Raw genomic sequence first — 19815 nt, forward strand, 5'->3', positions numbered from 1 at the left:
AAGACAGTACCTCCCTGCAATGGAAAACGCCCTGTCCCCTCTAGGAAATATCTAAGATATGAGGCTTGAGGAAAGGAAGAAACAGCGTGTGATTACAACGCTAAATCAATCACTTACTTTGTATCCAAACGATGAAGGAAAAAAAAAATTTAGAGCGGAAGGCTTTCTGTATTAAAATAGGGAAGCCAAAGCAGTGACAAGAATAGACATGGTGCTGGTCAGGGTGCAGCTTCCCAGCGGGGAACCTCACGCAAGCAGCTCCAAATAGACAGCGAAGCAGAAGCCGTCCCTGCCTCCCGCCGGGGCTCAGGGCAGCCCCGAGAGCATCCCCTGCTCGCCCCGCGGGCCGGGAGCCAGCCAAGCCTGCAGCGGGGAGCGGGCAAGCAGCGGGACCAGCGGCAAGGGAGCCGGGGCAGCGGCGGGGACGCGGAGCTCGGGGTGTGCGGAAGGGGCCGGTGCCGAGCGCGCAGCCCCGAAGCGAGCTCAGCATGCACCAGGCAGCCCCGTCCCGGTGTGCGGTCCTCGCCGGGTTACTTACTCCTTCAGAGCGAGGGAGTTCCCCGTTGCTCTGGCCAGAGGAATACAGATTGACGTATTCACCCTCACCAGCCTCCTCACTGGCGTTTTCACTCTGGGGGGAGACAGGATGAAAGGAAATACGTGATGGTGCCCCCCACCAGCGCTTAATGTTAGTGAACGTGCCCACGGGCTGGGAGGAGAAGCCTCGGCGGCTACTGTCCCCTGACTGGGAGCCCTTCCTCTGGCTCGGCGGCCAACACCGGCCACTGAGGCTGTACCTTCCCGGGTGTAATTATTTTCTGGTGCTTCAGGACCATCCCAAAGACTGCAAGCCGCAGCAGGACAGCAGCAGGCGCTGCTTTGCAAGAGCTGCCATGGACTCTACGTTGCGAAGGTGCCATATGCACGTGCAGATTTCGAGGTGACGGAAGCTGAGAATTCAGAGCTGGACACACAAGTGCCTGTCCTACCCGCGCTGTGGTCCTGCGGCTAAGTGCAGATCAGCCCTGTAGCCCAGAGGGTGTCAAATACATCTCTCTATGCTACAAGCACAGACTAGAGCCACCACGCCAAGCTGAACCAAACTCGAGGGCTTCTGGGCCGTAACAAGGACCCAATGCAAGGAAGATGCCACAGCAAGGTCGGTCCAAAGCACAAAAACCTGATCAATCTGCATCCGTCTTTCAAACTTTGTGAAGAAGCAGTACTACCATGCACTGTGCTGACAGCTCTAATGCCATCAACTCGAGGCTTTGCAGCGAACGAATGAGGAACTGCCCTGTAAGCGAGGCGTTTAGAAAAGCAGCTGTAATGCAGGAACCTGCCCAGTGATCTGCAAAACTGATTTGGGACCTTAAACCAGTAGTTCCATATCAGTGTTGGGAACAGCGTTAGTCTAACTTCGCCAATACGCGATGCTTTGCACAGACGTGCACGGCCAGCAAGAGCACAGCCAGGGCTGCTGGAAAAGTGGGATGAGCAGGAGCCTGGAGAGAGCAACAGGTTTACACAGAGACAGAGCTGGACTGAACCCACCGCTTAGGAGCCTTCTTTACCTTCCTCAGCTTTGTATTACAATTGCAGGAAGCTACAGCAACTTCTCCTCTCCCCTTCACCAGCATTTGACATTTTATGTTTCCTGCATATGTGCTAACGTTTTCTCAAACCTGCTGAGGTCGTTCGTTCTTTCGAGCCACCATTTTTTATATGAAATTACCTCTCTGCAGTTCGCACACATTTGGAAACCAGACTAGATCACATTAAGCATGTATTAATATGAGATATTTTATTTAAAAAAACAAAACCAAATAAACCCAGCCTTGCATTAAGGTGCGTTATCTCTTTGGATAGTCTCACCGAAGGTGTCTGGAGAGAATCAGTGAGAGAGGTTTCAGAAGGAAGGCAGACAGGAGCATTCCCGTTAAAGCTGCTCTCCTGAGAAGAGGAGTTTGGCACGTCCGCAGTGCTGGGTGACTGGCTGGCTGCGGCGGGCACCGCCAGGTCGGGGCTCTGGGACGGATGGACGGGCGGAAAAGGTGGGGTGGTGCAGGAGGAGGAGGCAGAAGAGAGGAAAGGAGGTACGGAGACTTGGTTGTGAGGCACAAAGTCCTGGGAGTAGGACCTAAACACGGATTTGTACTGCAGGATGCAGAGACGGACGACACAAAAAAACAAGGAAGATGGGGAAAGGAAAGAGACAGACAAAAGAAAAAGTCATTAGATCAGCAGCAGCGCAGCAGTGACAGCAAAAGGCATTTCTAACATGGGCACCTTTCGGACAGAGGCAGCACAATTTAATCACCCACACGCTGGAGCAGGAATCGCTACCTGGGACACGTCAGCTGTTTTTTCCACGGAGAGGCATGTTTTTGCACAAACAGCTCGTCTCACAGAGGGAAAACGGGCACCAGGGTGTCTTCCTGCAGGTATCCAGCCTTCTCGAGGCAGGGGAAAGCCTGGACATCTCAGTAATGCTCATGACAGCGACCCTGGCAATCATTTGAGCAGACAAAAGGATGCAAACACATACAGAAACCACGGCTGTGAGCATGCTGGAAATATCTAGATAGAGAAAAGTACTCCAAGTGCTTATTGCTTTTCTGGGATTTTCCACAGGATCCAAATTTAAGATGCTGTTTGCTCCAGCCCTGTAATTTAACAGCTACTGTGTCAAGACTGTTCCAGAACACACAGCTCCCAGGGAGGAGTGGCTGGATACTGTCTTCAAAGTTCCACTGAAGGATAAAGGAGATTATACTGCTGTTCCTTCCCATATGAGAAACATAGGGAGCAAAAACGATAATTGCCCTCAGGAGCGATGAATTCCTTATTAGACTGATCCTTTAATGCTGTGCCTCGAAGAGTCAGCTGAAGAGATAAAAAGAGATCATCTACGTAAAGCTTTATTTCACTATCTCTCCTAATCATCAGATTACTGTTCAGATAATATTAAACAGGGTGCAGTGGGAATATGTTGTGCCAAGAAAAACAAGAGCAACCCTCTGTCTTTTAACATCTGGTGCTAGTAAGATTTGCCATCATGGTAAGTCTAAAACAAAGCTGACACCCATTAAAAAAAAAACCCCAAACAATAATGCTAAACCTGCTGGAGAGGAGTTTATTTTAAAGCCTGTAGAGCTCAACCTCTAGCAAGATCTGTGTCATAGTCAAGTGGGCCGAAGGAAGAATCACCTAATCTAAAAAACCACACTGAAATGAAGCTGTGGCGGTTGCTCGTTGGAGAGATCCGCGGCAGAGCAACGGTGCATCACAGAGCTCTCAAAAAGCACAGACACAACTTGCTCGAACCCGGCTGAAAAGCGACACCGCTGTGATGTAAAAAGGAGAAGGGGAAACAAAGGCACGAATCGGAGAATTCGGGCTACATTTTCTCAGGAGAGTCGAGCGGGTGGTGAAAAGCAAAGCTCAGTCTGTCACCTGAGCTGTGGCAGCAGCAGCCACTTGGGCAGTGGTGGGTTTTTTCTACCTAGGCAAGGGAAGCTTAAAAATCTAAACTGAGAACAGCCTCGGGCCAGGAGCTTGAGCGAAAAAGCTTTTCCACTACAAAGGAAAGGAATTGTAGAGGTCAAGGGCTGGACTTTACCTTCCACCACCTCAATCCTTGAGCGCTCGCCCTGCGCCGAGCCTGGAGTCCGGCAACGCTCTGGGTGAACTCGGGGCCCAAAACATATTGCAGGCCGTAATACAGACAAGCAGAGGGAGATGCTTTGGAAAGAGACCTTAAAACACTACTGAAAAAAATAATTAAAATGCAAATCCCTAGCCCACCCCCGTGGCTAAAAGGAGATTGGCTCTGGGGCCGGCTCCTCTCTCTTCCTGCCCGTTTCTTTCCGGGCGAGCAGCCCCGGCTCTGGGGACACTGTCGGCTTTTGGTGCCGCCTCAGTAACAATGACAAGTCTAATCTCTGTATTTACTTTCTGCCTGGATAAATGCTCTACATTTATTCATTTTCACTTGCATGGCACAAAACGCTAAATCCCTCGTAAGACGCCAGGCTCATGACATCATCTTGGCTCAGCAGATTCATTATTCCTGCCCCGTCTCCCTGGTATTTCATGATCTCACTGGCACTGAATACGCCAACTACCACCCCAAGTCCCAGGCTAGATCTCCAAAAAAAGAACAGGAGCAAAGCAAATGGAGAACTATCGCTAGCGAAGGAACTCAACAAACTGCTGTTCCGATGACGAGATCCCCAGTAAAGGAAATAATTTGCTCAAACGGGACCTGTGTGCCAGCTCCCCTGGAGCTGAGCTTCCTGCGCCCACACGAGACAGACGTCCCTCGCTTTGTAGTTGATGGACATCTTCCACCGAGGAGTCCCCAGGCTTTTTGTCTCTGACCTGCCGAACCCGGAGAAAAAGCCAAGCTTTTGCAAAGCCGCAGCGGAGCTCACGCAGGGCAGGAGTGAAAGGGAATCACTGTCCTCAATCGAGTCACTCGGGGACAGGCAGCACCCTGGGATGCTCTCGTGCTGTGTGATGGTGCTGGCAGGGTTAGTTCAGGGCAAACGCCGGCCGGGAGGCTCAATACTGCCTGGTACAGCGCCCGCAGGCTGACCTGGCAGCTCGGGGAGATGAATTACTGCTTCTGGGGCAGGGACATTTGCACAGCTCCAGCCTTGCATAGTTTCAGAGACATTAATCCCAATTCAAAGGCAATTTAGACCTAAATATAGCAGAACATCGCATCGATTTGGAAAGTTTGAATGCAGATATGTTACTACTGAAAATCTATATATTCATTTCTCCTCAGCCTCACCAATACACTTTTCAACACAGTATCTTGGCACGAGATGTGTTGAAAATGATGGTTTAAGGCCCAGGTACCCAGGAAAATGCATTCATCTTCATTATGTGATCCAAGAACAATCATTTAACGATGCAGACACGCTCTCAGCATGCTGTTAACAAAGGGAACAGTGCAGAGAAGCCTTTGGTGTGCTGGCATTAATTAGCCAGGCTGCTCTCGACTTCCAATCTCATTGTAACGTTGCATCTTGTAGAAAGCGAGCCAGGGAGCCCCCTCCTTCCTCCGGAGCCTGCAAGCAGCTCTGGAATTCCAGCTATGCAGCCGTGCTGGGACAAGAGCCAAGAATGAAGCATACTTTTCAAAGGGAAAAAAACACGCTGCGGTGGAGATGATGTCCATATGGCACCCATTCCTCCGCTCCCCAGTCCCACCCAGCCCAGCCAGCAGCTGCAGCAGGAATTGTGGCAACAGCTTCCAGGGCTTTGGGTGTTGTACATCTCTTGGAAGCCCTGTCATCCTTTAAAAGGCTTTTTTTTTCCTTGGGAGGGGACAGTCCATTCAACAGAACTGTCACAGGGAAAGCTCGTTCTCCCCTAGTCCTGCCGCTGTGAAATCACAGGCAACAGTTTTTCTTGGAAACAAATCAGCGCATGTTTTAATCTGCTTCTCGGAGTTGCCTTGCAGGGTCAGTACAGTCTCAGTAACAGCTGTACTGACACAACCTCCTACTCCATGGCTTTAAGTGAAGTACTTCGAAATAATCTCTGGGAAAGCCAGAAAGCAGGGTGCAACTGGGCCCTTTGAGAAGAGGTGCTTTCCTCTTTCCAAACCCCGGCCAAGCTGTCAGGCTCCCACCACAGGACCAGGAGACAGTCTCTCAGCACAACTGATCCTGACCTACAATGGCAAATGGCCAACACGGCGAGAACAGAGAGATCCCTCTCCTCTCACCAGTAAAGCGGATTTAAAAAAAAAAAACAACCCTATTTGCCACTTGGGAAGTTCTTCCACAAAGCGTGTTTTGAGCTTGGAGCAATCTTGTCTCCTGGGAACCGCAGGAAGCTGAAGTTCCTGGACCTGAATGTTTACCACACACCCTGACACAAAAAGGTCTTCCAGAGTCGGTGTCTTTCCACGTTTTCAATTTGCCACCTTTGATTTTTTGCAGCGGTCAATATTTTAGAACAGCTTTCCATAGTTAGCCAGCGGTGTTACAGGATGTCCCAAAGGTCAATGACATTACGACCGTTTATTTGGATTAGATGGCAGGAGATAAGCGCTCTAACAGAAAACTTATTTCAAGAGTGGTGCTGCTCTACATTCACTAGGCATGGCTGACCACGAGTAACAGGGAGACAGGGGGTTTCTATGCAGGGAGTCAACTAGTCACGAGTAACAGCAGTCGCCTTCCTAAATTCAAAGTTGAATTCAATTATATGGCTGCCAGAGCATCTGCAGCTTCAGCAGACACAGTCTTTACCTTTTAAGTAGAGCCTTCTCAGTTACCCTGCGGCCGCCTTCTGCCAAATTAATCTGCGATCCTGCCAGACACTCCCAGATCAGATAGAGCATCAGACTTCCAAAACATGAAGCTATCAGAGGAAAGGATCAATCTTTTAGATCTCCTCTGCCAACGCTATTAAGAGAGCGACGTGGGCAACGTGCCAGAACTGGATGCCCAAATTCTAACAGTAGAGAACTATGTTCACAAAATACTGGGTGTTGCACAAAGCCGCTACACCCTACGGGTATAATTGCACAGACAAGTACTGGAAAAGACTTCCTATCTCATGACACAATGCTGGGCTTCCAGGTACTTTTGCTAATGAGGAAGGAAACGCTCCTGCAATGAATGGCTGGAAACACCAGCTGCCAACAGATCGGCCACAGGAAAGGCAGCAGCTCCTCACGCCTGAGCGTTTCTCAGCAAGGGCTCTGACCTGGCTGCACAGTTGACCTCCCGTGTTTCAAGCGATGGTCAGCATTGGCAGATGGATAGATGGGGCTTGCTGTTCCCTTGGGAAAGGGTCTCCTGGCTTCTGCACGAGAAAACACAAAATCCAAACCTCTCCTTAAGTGGGAGGGTTTCTTGTACACCTTTGCAACAAGAAAAAATACAGAGCAAGGGGAAGAAAACATTTGCAAGATTTATTAACCACGCTATCACGCACCTCTCTTTTTAAAAATACCAGGAGAATTCAATCTGATCACACCTAGAGCATTAACTCTTGTTTTGCTTGTAGACAACACCACCACATCCAGCAAGCCGACCTTTAAAAGGCAGAGCCCGGAGACAAAGACAAGACTACAAAAAAATCAGTCACCCCAAAATGTGGCCTGTGACCGATGAAGTCAAGAGGGGACCGTTTAGAGAGACCTACACAGAGACAGGTAGTGCTCCAACTGCAAGAAAAATGTATAAACCACTGGAGGAAGTGGTTTTTCAGGAGGATTCAGTGATGCCAGCGTGCAACAGCATTACTAATACCACCGTCCGGCCGCGCCGTGGGCAGTGGAAACCAATGCAAATGCAGAAGAAACGCTGAACAGGAAAGGCAAAACAATACCTAGACCCTGGTAACTGGTTAAGTGGATGCAAATTTTTTTTTCCCCCCTTCCTTCTGCTCCAAACTACGGAGCCAAACTCTGCTTAGGAGAGAAACGAACTCACAAACTATGATTTCCCAGTTCCGGTTTGACCGTGGCTCCCATCACTGGACCACGATATGAATCAAAGCAGCTCGGTCTGTGCTGAAAACTGGTCTCTGCTTGGACTGGAAGTGAACTACGCCAACCGGAGTGAGGAAGGGAAAACATGCGAAGCACGTGTCTGCCTTTTGCGCATCTTTAAACACTTATCTGACCCTACTTTTCCTGAACATACATTAGCACACACACAAGAAAGAGAAACAGTTGCTGCGAATTTTCTGTGTGCTTGCTCAATTTGCTCAAGAATGGTGGGAACAAGTGAAAACAGAAGCGCTGAACTGGAGCTTTCATAAGGAAATCACTTGCGCCTTCTGCTGGAATCCAACCACCAATTTGCCTGCTGGAAAATTACTGGAAATGTTTCTTAATTAAAAAGAAAACATAAGAAAAAACCCAACATTTTGAGAAAGGCAAGTTATTTCTCCATAGTGGAGGATGCAGCCAAATTTCCACTAATGCTATGTACATGCCTTGGAGAAACAACTGCGTTCCTTGTTTCAGCAAGGAGAAGCTTCCTGGTTGTAGCCAAATGTGAGATTTTCTGAAGTCTTTGGTGGAAAATACGCGGGCGGGCAGCAGCAGAGCTTGTCACCGGACTGATTTCCTCTATCGGCACAGAGCACCCCTGCTGCCAAGGTGGAACGAGATTTCAAGGTTTGATTCCTGGCATTCGGATAGCTGCCCACTCATTTCCAGTCAAACGGCACAAGGAGTTAATAAACCATAGGACAAGTATCTCGCTCTTTGCAAGAAGGAAGGAGGGAGGTGATCATCTAGAGAAAAACTGCTACCAACCATTACCGAGGAGGATGATTTCTCATTGCATCTTTCCTTTCCCGTACTTTCAAAAGACATGGAAATCCCTAAAATGACTCTTGACACTACAATCCAGTAGTCTCACCAATGTGGGATTTAACGGCTTAACTGTGCATGGGATGGGGAATATGATGCTGCAATTCCTTAAAATATCAGCCCACACTAAACACATGAGCCCTATTGGAACACAGACACGAATCAGAGCCAGTAAAAAACAAGCTCAACTTGCCAAACCCGATGAGGTTTGATCCAGTTGCTCAAGATCTGCCTCTATCCAGTAAAAGCTATTACCTCTGACAGAATTTCCTGCAAAGAAGGGAAAAGCGTGATTAGTGGGTTGATAGAGCTGTGGTGGTTTCGGGACTGCAGCAGCGTCCCATTGGAAAGGAAAAAGCCAGAGTTCTAGAAAAGAAATTCATACATTAAAAAGAGTAAAGATGTTCTGAACAGCCTCATTTATTTTTTGCTTCAAAACACTGTCTCAAAACGGTCTTTTTAAGCCCCGTAAATCAGTAGTAAGGCACTAGTCCTTCACCTGGAGCACAGAGCCAAGGGGCTGACACATCAGACATGGTTTAGACTCGGCTTTGCTGCCTGCACAGGAGCAGATGGGCACGGCTCAGGTTTTCCCTCTGGGATTGACTCCTACAAGTCTCCAGGGAAGGAAAAAAGCACCGGGCACTTTCTGAAAACTGGCTACGCTGGGCAAACCTGCGAGGCATCACTCACGTTGAGTCCATGGACAGTCATTTCGTTTATCAGCTCTGATTTCCTGGTACTGATCTAAGGGGGTTTTTCCTTCCTGAAATGGATAACAATTAATGTAGGAGACATCATTTTAATAAATTGGATAATCACCACTGATTTTTGGGTACACAGTTGGCCAACTCCTCAGTTGGCTGGTATGGGGAAGGTGCGCTCTCCCGAACATTAGCTGGTGGAAAGCTAATGTTAATTTTTTAATGGGTTTATTGTTCACTGCAGTGCTCACTTGAGTGGCCTTTCTCTGGTGAGAGAGGAAAAAAACTAAGATCAGAATAAGAGGAGCACAGCGATGTGCTTAAGGTGTCATCCCTTGCCTGAAACCGCACACTCGTCCTTCTTAGTGCTGAAACGCAGGGTGTCACCCTGGGAGCGATCCAAACCTCCACAGCTGTTTCACATCCCTGTCTTATTAGGGACAGGGAAAATGGGATAAACCACGGTTACGGTATTACGTGGGTCAGCTATGATGCATGTAAGGACATTGGTATTTTGCAGCTCAGAGACAAAGAGATGCTGTCATAAGGAAAATCTCATTTTTGGCTGTGAAAAAACAGACCAGCTAGGGTCATGAGTAACTATGAGATTATCATAATTTAAAGGCATTTATGGAAAAATCACCATTTTAAATTCAGCTTGTTTCCTTTGTGCATTTGACAGTGCACTATCTAATTGTTCTCATTGTTCCCCATGCTCCAGACATTTATCTTGCCCTCACCAAATCCCTGCAAAGACGAGTATGGATTTTTAAGGAAGTTTTAACATTTTGTAAAATAATATTTTCATAATAATGTGGTCCAAAGCAAGACAAGAACAGGTCAGAACAATTAAGCAGGTAGTAACCATTTCATCCAACCAGGACCTTTTTTAAAATGAAAGCATCCACATATTTTTAGAGCAGTATTGTATCATATTTATAGCCTCTCAATTAAAACAAGTGTTTTTATCTAGTTTTACAGTTCTGTATTTTGCTTGCACGGATCACTATCAAACAAGCAAGCTATACAATTCAGAACTTTTGCATTCCTTCAAATTTTAAAACTGTTTACCACAAATTTCTGCAAGCACTAACCTTCCAACACCTCGGCCTTTTCATCTGGGCAGCAAAACTACGATACTGCTCTCTCTCACACAAGGGGGGAGCCAAAGCTTTAATTCATTGCTTGGGAAGTAAGACTACTTGTAAAATACTTGAATACTTCTTTGGACCAACGCTAATCACTATTTTTTAGAGAATGAGTAAGCATTGAAATGGGAAGCTAGCAGTGGCACAGGGGGAGGATACTGTTTTCAGATATTTAATATTAAACTAATTGAACACTTCTGAATTTCCTCAAGTCTTGTCTGATAATTTCTTCTCCAGAAGTCTAATTTACTAAACCATCCAGGTCACTGTTAAAAAATAGCCTATTCTCAGTTGTCATCACATGGCAATCAGAGCATAACCACATAGTTTTACATGCAAACGAGCCCTATACTAATGAGCTGTTGGAATCCCACGGTTAGCTTTAATTTCATTACGTTAACACTTTGTTATTACTACCAGTTAATTTAAGCCGCTGATCACAGATTTAAGCAGTGCTCTAAGATTATGCTTATTTTGACTTAAATAATTCTCAGCTCCTCCTGTCATTCTCTCTTCAGACTGCTCATAAGTGCTGTAGGACAGAAAACCCGGCTCATTCCTCAGCAAACGGTACAAGCTACTGAGCTTGTCTGGACTGTGGAGATGTGAAGGGAAGCAGAAAAGCAAAAATGAGATGAAAGATCTGGTAGAGACCATTTTCTAGAAAAAAAAAATTAAGGAGCTGCAGCCACTATTCCATATGTTTGACTAAATCCATGTATTTTAGGGGTGGCATCTTGTTATTTCTCCAAAAGCCAGACTCACTCGGCAGCCTTTAATCGACTCATCCACATCGCTGACATTATTCAACTGAACAAAAAAGACTTTGCAGCTCCAACGTGCAGCCTGGGGAACATGAAGGTCAAAGGAACGTGCTCTCCTTTGTCAGTCCCTTGCCATAAATGTCAATCCCGACGTGTACATGATGTAATGAAAACCACCTCTCCCCCTGTGCTTCATTTAGTCACATTTACACAGTTTTTCTCACCTGACTGATGCCTACATGAGCTCAAACCCCCCGCAAAAGAACTTCCACCTTTAGCTGCAACCGAGACCTTTAAGCGCAGAATTTGCACACGAGCAAAATACACCGACACGAATACACAAACACACACATGTTAAAGCACGGAGAGCAACTCACCGAGTGCACAGGAAAGGAGCTGTGCCGGTTGAGAAAGGAGTTAGAGACTGACATAGTGAGGCCCTGAGCAGCACCGCTGTCCTCGAGGGTGAAGGGCACTTTAGTTTGCTGGACACAGTAGGAGACAGGAGAGAAAGAAGAGGCAGCATAGGAGGCCTGCTGAGGAGGGGGAAGAAAGCAAGAGACAGAAGACACAAAGAAAGAGAGCACAGAAAAGGCAATGAATAAAGGGTAAGAAATGCTAACTGTAAAACAATGCATATAATGGCTTGCTAAACAAACAGCTATTCATGCAGTTCATCAGGGCCAGACACACCAATATGCCTTTCTTGAGCTCAAGAGGCATGACGAATATCACAGTTCAAATCTTCTTTGTTTCACGAATCCCTTAAAAATAAACTCCCGCCTCCCCCTTCCAGCTCACCCACGGGCAGCTGCTGTGGGGACAGACAAGCTGCTCCTCGCTGCCCTTTTTCCCCCATGGCGTGGGGGGCAGATGCCCAAAGGAAGAGCTGGCTCTACCTTCTGGCTGTCAAGCAGCCGACTCTTGCAGACTACTCATCTTTGTGGCAACCTGCAGACTGGGAACTTGGTGGCTCCAGTGTGATCTATGGGCCCTCACTGGTACTGCCGAGACACTGGATAACAGTGATGTCCAGTCATTTTTCAGCCCACTCCAAAATTATGTGTCATTTGCACAAGAGGGAGATATTACACTGTAAGTAACAAATACTATTAAGGAATTTCTCCTGAATTCCAATATAGCGGGGAGCCTGAGGGAGGTGAAGGTTTATCTAGGCTTTCTCAGCTCTGACTTGTTGAATATCACATATAACGCTTCCTAGATAAGATCTGAAGCTCACAAGAAAGGACTTCCTAATTGTTATTTTATAGAGGAGTCCATCCAGCAAAACTTGCCCACTGCTAGAGCAGCTGATGCCCATGTGATTTGCTGTTGCAGAAACTCTCATGGCATCAGAGGCAGAAACAAGAGTCTGGTGGCTTTTACAATTATTTTTTAATAAGCCATTGTCTGCTTGCACCACTTTCTCAACAGAGAGATGAAGGTAGGGGTGGGAGGCTGCACTTGAAGAAACCTTTGCTTCAGGGGAACTGCAAGCAACACCTTGATGGTATCAGCTTGCAAGACTGCAAGAATTGCCTGGCAGGCAAACCAGTGACAACTTGGCTGCCCAGACAATGATTAAAGCCCAGCAAAGAAACGCTTTGCTTCAGCTGATAAATTCAGAAAAGGAGCAGAATTTCCCTCTGCACAATTGCTACAGCAAATCTGTGCTTTCCACACCCTCTCTCATGGCCGCTCTAGGAGGAGGAGGTTGGGCAAGGGACAAGTGACAGTGCAAGGATCCCACTGACAAAGGGACCACAGACTCTGGAGAACTGGATCCTTCAGAGAGGAGTCCTGTAGACTCTTCAGTGTCCCTGCAAAGCAGACGGGACACGGGTGCGTAAGGTCTCATCCCCACAGAGCAAGAATGCATAATACTCAGTTTAGCTCAGCCAGAAATGTTACTTATCTTTTTACAACTCCTACCTGCATCACAGGAATGTACTAAGGCAAATCCCAAAATAGAGAGTTCTTGGTTGCTTTTCCCATTTGATTAAAAAGCAACACGCTGGGACAGTCAAACTTTAGCACAGATAGCATGAGGAAATATTGCAAGTCGCCCTCATGATGGTAAGACCATGGCTCTGTTCCCACATGTCCTCCTGTTTTGTTAAAGCCATGGTCAATTTAAGTTAGCTATGCCAGCCTTTTTTTTTTTTAAATAGAGCAAGTCAGATAATTACTATAAACAAATCCCCTAAGGCTGGAGTTAAAAAAAAAGAGAGAAAAGGAAAACCCTTAAAAAGAAATAGGACGAAATTCCAGCTCCATGGAGGTTGGAAACACAACTGTTGCTGGTGTCATTGAGGCTGGGATTTCATTCCCCACATGGAAAATGGCACTTGCTGTACTGTGAAACCCACCACCCAACACACGTGCTTGTGGATGCGCCTTTTTGTGCTGAGAGTCTGGGAGGGTGAGCAGAACACTGAAAACCAGGTAAAATCCTGAATCACACAAGGGGACTAATGTGGAGAAAACATGCAGGAGTTCAATAATGACTATACCAACATTCTGTGGCTCTGGCAAAGACCGAACCATAAAAGCAATTATTACGTTTAAACGGTTATTATTAGTGGCATCCTTGACAAGGGTTTCAAAACAGCATTGGGAACAAGAGTGCAGCAATCTCCTGAAAATCGTGCTGCCCAGCATGTCAAAATCTTCAAAGCAGTTGTTACACAAGCCTGTAGTCTGGCACAGATTCAGCCGTGACATGTGGAAGACTAACATTTCATTTTTAGGGCATTTTAGGACTTTCGGAGCTTATAGGGAACAGTCTGAACGTGGAGTCAAAGAGGAGCGCAGGAGCTCAAAGCAGATGATGCAAAACCGCCTAAAACCACGTTAACAAGGTGACAAGGAGCACGATGTGGTAGCACCAACGAGACATCCTCCCACCACCACAGCCTGTCAGGAACAGGAGCAGCAAGAACAAAGCTGCTCCTGGGGGGTCTGTGTGTCCTGCTGGGGGACACCGCGGACGGACGTCACTCACCAGCTGCCGCTGCTTCGGTGGGAGAGCAGGAGGAGGTGCCAGATCTTGAGAAGGGTCTAAGCTGATAAAGGAGTCATTGAACCCATAGACTTCCATGAGGTGCTTGTTCTTCTGCTGGTAGATGTGCTCGTTCTGAGGGGTCTGGTAGAACATGGATGGCTGTGGCTCTGAGTAGTCTTCCACAAACTGCATGTATGCCATCACTGCAAAAAAAAAGGCCACGTCACTGCTACTAGTCCGCACGCTGCAGCTGCAACAAGCAGGCAGGGTGCTTATTCTGAAAGTAAAATCAGAATAAGGCCATGCCATGGTCAGCCGGGCTTTGCTGCAGGCTGGGAGCCGCGAGGCATCGCGCTGTGTTCCCAAGCCACATGTAACCCATGGCAATTCTGGGAATATTCAACAGCTAATGCCTGAAGTCACCAGAAGAAACAGAATAACTCCCAGCTGCTTTCCAGGAGCCACAAATCATCGTGCACAAAGACGCAACCTTGACAATAAATCTATAATAATGTTTGTGCCTATAGTAAGTCTCACACCTGTAGTCACCAAGATTTCTTCAACAGGCTTACAGACTTTCTCCATTCTATCAAGCTGATAAAACTGTTATCAGGGAACACTTATCTGTGAGATGGGTGTCCATGTCACTGCCAATGCTGGCACAAGAGATTTCATCTTTTGGAAGTGCCCCTGACCATGCCTTCCTACCTCCTTAGCTCAAATCCAACACCCTTCGCTCCTATTCCTTTTCAAAAGCAACTTATCCTCTCAAATTCTTGCATCCAACTGATTCAAAAGCATCTCTGAGATGCGGTTCAATGGAAATATTAAACGGGATCAAATCTCATTTAGAGGACCTTTCCATCTGTACAGTATCCTTTCAAAACCTATCAAAAAAACCACTCATGTCTGCCTATGCAGCTCTGACAGAGGATGAGTTATTTTAGTTTATTTTAGAAGGAGAAAATGACACCCAGTGTCATAGAAAGACTAGTACAAAACCCCAGAATTATTAAGGATCGGAACTGTACTTAATAAATGTAAAATAAAGAACTCTCTTCTATATACCTGAGCACAGGAGCAACAGACGTATATACGTGTCATAAATGGACGAACCAAGGCCTTTTTGTAAATATGTTGTCATGTGCAAGATATTCTGTGATCATTCCTCCCTTCTTCCCGCTAAACAAGCGGTTGTCTGTTTTTGTAAATCTGGTCATTAGGTGGCAATTACTCAGCTTCTGCTGGCATTTCAGGTTGTGCAGCTGAAGTGAATGGATGGCTCCAGTGGAAGCTATAAATCCGAGGACCACGATGCAGTATTTACCCATCGGGAAGCCGGTTCCCACACGAGCTGCAAGGCAAAGCCCTCTGTTCACCTGCCAGGGCGGATCCACGGGCCAGCCTGTTTCAAACAGGATGCAGCCGCGAGTCGGTTTGCACCTGTCTTTTGCACCTTTTTTTCGGATTTCCTCTAATATTTTAAACTACATTTAGAAATGGAGCTAACACAGCTGCCCCTTCCCACAGAATGATATTCCTCCTCCAAAAAAATAGAATAAAGAGGGGAAAAAAAAAAAAAAAAAAAAGGTGGTGGCAACAGGAGGACAGGAAACCTTGGCTGATGGATTTCAGTTATGAGCGGTAACACCTGCTGTCCCCATCCTGTGACCCCAGGGGACAACCTGCTCGTGTCCCGCAGCACTGCCAGCTCCTGCACCGCTGTGCCCAGGCTGCTGAAACTCTGACCCCCAGCACCCCCGGCTACCCCAGCCTCGCTCCTCTCCCTCCCTCCTTCTTCTTTCTGCAGGGACTGCGACAGAGGTTCCAAACTGCACCCACATGCGTTGGTGTTTGTGCCCCCTCGTCTGCTGGTGTCGGCACTCATGGTAAAGCCACGATCAAATTCGCTCACGCACGTGAATTTCGGCCTAACAGTGAAAAGAAGCGCATTCTGGCGATACTTTTTTATTTGAAATCATGGTGAAGGAGTCCGTGCAGAAAATATAGAACTGCCAAAATACCGTTTTCAAATATCAGTGATTCACTTGACTAAGGTCAACTATTAATACCTGTGCCCTGAAAAATGCCTTGGCATCATACAATAACTTAAGGGGATAAGATCTAAGAAGGGTTATGAAAGACATTTCTTTAGTAACAGAAGTGAACTAAAGATCAAGACTCCTTGGAGAAGTGTAGAGGACAAGAGCTTGAGGGAAAAAAACACATTCTGAGAGCTCATCAACTGAGTAGGACAAAAGCCAAGAAGTCAGGCTTAGCAGTCCTTGTATAACACAGCTGACATTGCTAAATTCAGATCAACCCTTGGTGTGGAGTTACCTAGAAAAACGGTGCCTCACTGAATGTCTGGATCCAAAGACAACATGGGATCAATCGCGGCGAGTTCCTGGGTTCAGGCGTCTGTGTGACACTACAGCTCGGGAAGTGTTGGCGAAATGGGTATCGCATTAGACACTTGTGTAAAATTAAATTACTATAACCCAAGGTAATAAGCCTGAATGCTGTTGAGAGCCTTTATTCAATCTGCAAGGGAATAATGAAGAGCTCCTTTATCTCAGCTCTTTATGAGGCTAATGCATCCCATCACCGCCGCAGCTCCGCTGCCGTGCTTGTCACAACTAGTCCAGGGCGGGTGAGCGTGTCTCTGCTTCTACTTTGTCTTCTCCGTTTTTCGGTGAAGTGAAAAACGGTTGGGATGGTGAAATACCAACCTGGTTTGGGAGCAGAGACCGCAGAGCGCAAATTAAAACGGACATCATTAGAATTGCCAATCTTCAACAGGAGAGTAAGGGAGCAGGACCACTCCTGAGGCTGCTGTTTGCAAAGGGTCTTCTCTCCCCTCTCTCCCTCCATCCCTTCCCCTCTCTGCTGTGGTATTTGACATTTAAAAAGCAGATGGGAAATGACACCAGCAGCTCAGCTGGGGCTGCACGCCCTGCAGCGGCTCTGCAGAGGGAGGGATGGGGCTGCAGCCTCCCCGGTGAGCAGCGAGAGGCTCAAGGCAGAACCTCGGGAGAGAAGGGAGGCGTGAGAGACAAACCTCTCCCATCGCAGTGCCGTGCCCAGCTTACGTCAGTCCTGAACGCAGACAGAAAGTATTTTAAATAATAATAATAACAAAAAAAAATCTCAGACTGGGGCTAGGAACACCTTCCCAGCAGCGCCTTGGCTGCCATTTCTGGAGGAGCTAAAGCTGCTCAGGGATTTCTGTCACACACCAACAGAAGTCACAGGTATTGCTTGGAACACACCAGCACCGAGGCAGCTCATCGAGCAGCTGCTGGTCCTGAAAGCTGCAACGAGTTTTAGAAGACGAGCGGCAATAAGGCATACGTGCACTATGGGTAAGGATGAGGAGGACTCGCCGAAGGTCCAACCCAACTCCTGGCGCTGTGTCAGCCTGTGTTACAACCAGCCCCAAAAAAGCTCAACAGATTTGTGTGCAAGAGCAAGAGCCAAAATAATGCAAATTCTTAAGCTATGCCACACATCAGCTCACTGGAGAAGTCAAGGTCAAATGAGCCGGTCTTTGCTGTCCTCCCTGGGAGGAGAGCAGTTTTTCAGAGCTCGCGTTATCCGCTGGCTAAGCCCAGACTGCCCCAGCACGGCTCCGCAGTTCAACACCAGCTGTCACAGGGCACCTGGCTGCATTTTGTTCCCACTGACAGGGAGGGAAACATGAATAAGTGGCTCGCTTCTAGTTTGCAAGCTGTTTAGGGGAAGGATCTTGTTATTTCTGACTCTGGGCTCTTCATGGCAGAAGCTGCTCCAGATCTGTGTCTTGTACAGCAGGAGCACGATGCTGGTGCTCAAGCAGAAATCTGGAGTGATTTGCCCTTAGCACAGCAACATGTACTTTTACAGCACAGTGAAATAACAGTAATTCATGCCAGACTAAAAGGCTTATCACTCCTCTGTTTAAATTATACAATGTCAACTCTTGGAGGTCCCTCTTGGCACAGCTCACAGCAAAACACATGGGTAACTCAAGCAGGATTTGCTGTCTATTGTCAATAAAAAGACCACCAAAGTCTCTACTGCAGCCATCTACCAAAGGATGACCCACAGCGAAGGGACTACAACCAAGTCCCATCTCCAAGAGCTCTAGATCTTTTTAATAAATCCATGCATCTCCTCTGGATCCCAGGAGTTTGTTGGGGTTGTGGAAGCAGCACTACCTCACCTATGTGATTACACAAGAATATCTACATGTATCAGCCCCCAGGCAAAAAAATCCTGGGTGCTACTATACATTCTGAGTAATGTTTTACTGCCCTTTTAATGCTGAAAATAAAAGTAAAACTAACAACCACAGATCTGTGGTGTGATACACTGTGGAGTAAAGATAATAAAAAACAAGTTCTCAGTGTCACATGAATGCAATTAAAAAATTCGCAGCAGCCAGGTATCAGCTCAAATTCTACTACAAGCTTTACAGCAAGGATGCTGACAACACATTAGATAACAGCTTCTGCCTTTCCAAACAATGCAATCTGATCAATAGTCCAAGAGCTTCTGATAGTGCCAGATGACAGATGACAATCAACTCCATTCTAACATCAAAGGAAATTCACAAACGAGGCCTTGGTGTTGAGGTTAAAAGTGTGCACGGGCAATAATGGAGAAGATAGCTTTTAAAATTGTTTTTAAGTAACTCCTTGATGTCTCATACGATAACACAAAACAAAGACATGGGGCTTAAAGAGAAAAGCAAACAGCCCAGGTCTCCCTTTCAACTGTCAAATTGCCTCTTACCCAAGATTCAGGCAGGCGGCTCCCCGACTAAAGCTGCCTACGTGTGCAGAGGTGCATTTCCCTGCATCCTTCCCAGCCTGCACGGGGTAAAACCTCCTGGACCCAGCCCTGGTTTCCAACATGCGGAGCCCACAAGGACCTGATCCCCCAGTGAGGATGCTCTGGGTCACCTCCCCTTGCAGCTGGCACTGCCAGCAGTATTTTGAACAGCACAAGCCATAACAAACAGCGATGGCTGTGCCCTGTGCCAGCATTTATTTCCTTTCTTGTTTCTACAAGTGCAGCTTCTTTTTAGCTGCTTTCAGTATCTTTTACCTGCCTGCTTACCAGAGAGAGATAGAAGTGATTTCCTACGTATGGGGACACTCGCTTTCAGGTGGGTCAAACCCTGTGATCTGATTAAAATCCCAGGTTACAAATGTGGACCGGTCACTCAGGGATAATGGAAAATGCTTTTAGTCTGCACACTTTTTTAAAAAAATGACTGCCACAGCAAATTATCACAGAAAGGGACAGAATACTGACCCTGGCGCACAATACACCGATCTCGCTTCCACCTTACTCTCAGTGAAAGGATTATAAACTGCAGAAATGAGTCAGAAGGCCAACTTGGCACTTTAGAATCAGCTCTTTGCTTGAGCTACCAGCCATACAACGTAACGCTGTTGATCCAGATCTTGTATATGCTGCCTCCTCATGCAACACACAACTGCAAAGCAAGCCAGTGCCTGGTAAACTAAACATCTGCTGGATCTCCCTGTGTTGTCCACAGCCTTCCTTGGCAGATCAGTATGGCTGCTTTTTGGCAAGAGGTTTCACTTGTTTTCAGCCATGAACATTAAGGAAATCAGAATAAGGTCGCGAGCTTGAGTTGCAGTCAGGACTGGTGTGCCAGGAGCCTTCATGTTTAGAGGCTGCTCGTTTTAACGATGTGGGAAATTCTTAGGCACCCAAAGGAAATGAGATTCCGTCACAAAACATCAGTACTGAACACTGGGTTAATCGTGTTGTCTCGCACAGCCATGGGTGACCGTGTTCCTGTTGCCAAATAACTGATCTGGCAATG

At 47.0% G+C, this 19815-nt stretch overlaps 1 protein-coding gene across 7 annotated transcripts in view; it reads right to left on the reverse strand.

The window, feature by feature from the left end:
- RAPGEF1 (Rap guanine nucleotide exchange factor 1) overlaps nucleotides 1-19815 on the reverse strand; it is a 79773-nt gene that overhangs the window by 14904 nt on the left and 45054 nt on the right. The window contains exons 10-13 of one of the 7 annotated variants that reach the window (XM_065648354.1): nucleotides 13974-14176; nucleotides 11347-11502; nucleotides 1876-2157; nucleotides 539-631 (exon numbers count right to left, since the gene is read on the reverse strand). In XM_065648354.1, the coding sequence (XP_065504426.1) occupies nucleotides 539-631; nucleotides 1876-2157; nucleotides 11347-11502; nucleotides 13974-14176 (734 nt within the window). Of the gene's footprint in view, nucleotides 1-538; nucleotides 632-1875; nucleotides 2158-11346; nucleotides 11506-13973; nucleotides 14177-19815 lie in introns of all 7 variants that reach the window. The other 6 variants (XM_065648353.1, XM_065648357.1, XM_065648356.1 and 3 more) reach the window with 6 other exon arrangements.

Source organism: Caloenas nicobarica, chromosome 19 (assembly GCF_036013445.1).
Source record: "Caloenas nicobarica isolate bCalNic1 chromosome 19, bCalNic1.hap1, whole genome shotgun sequence".
Classification (NCBI taxonomy): domain Eukaryota; kingdom Metazoa; phylum Chordata; class Aves; order Columbiformes; family Columbidae; genus Caloenas; species Caloenas nicobarica.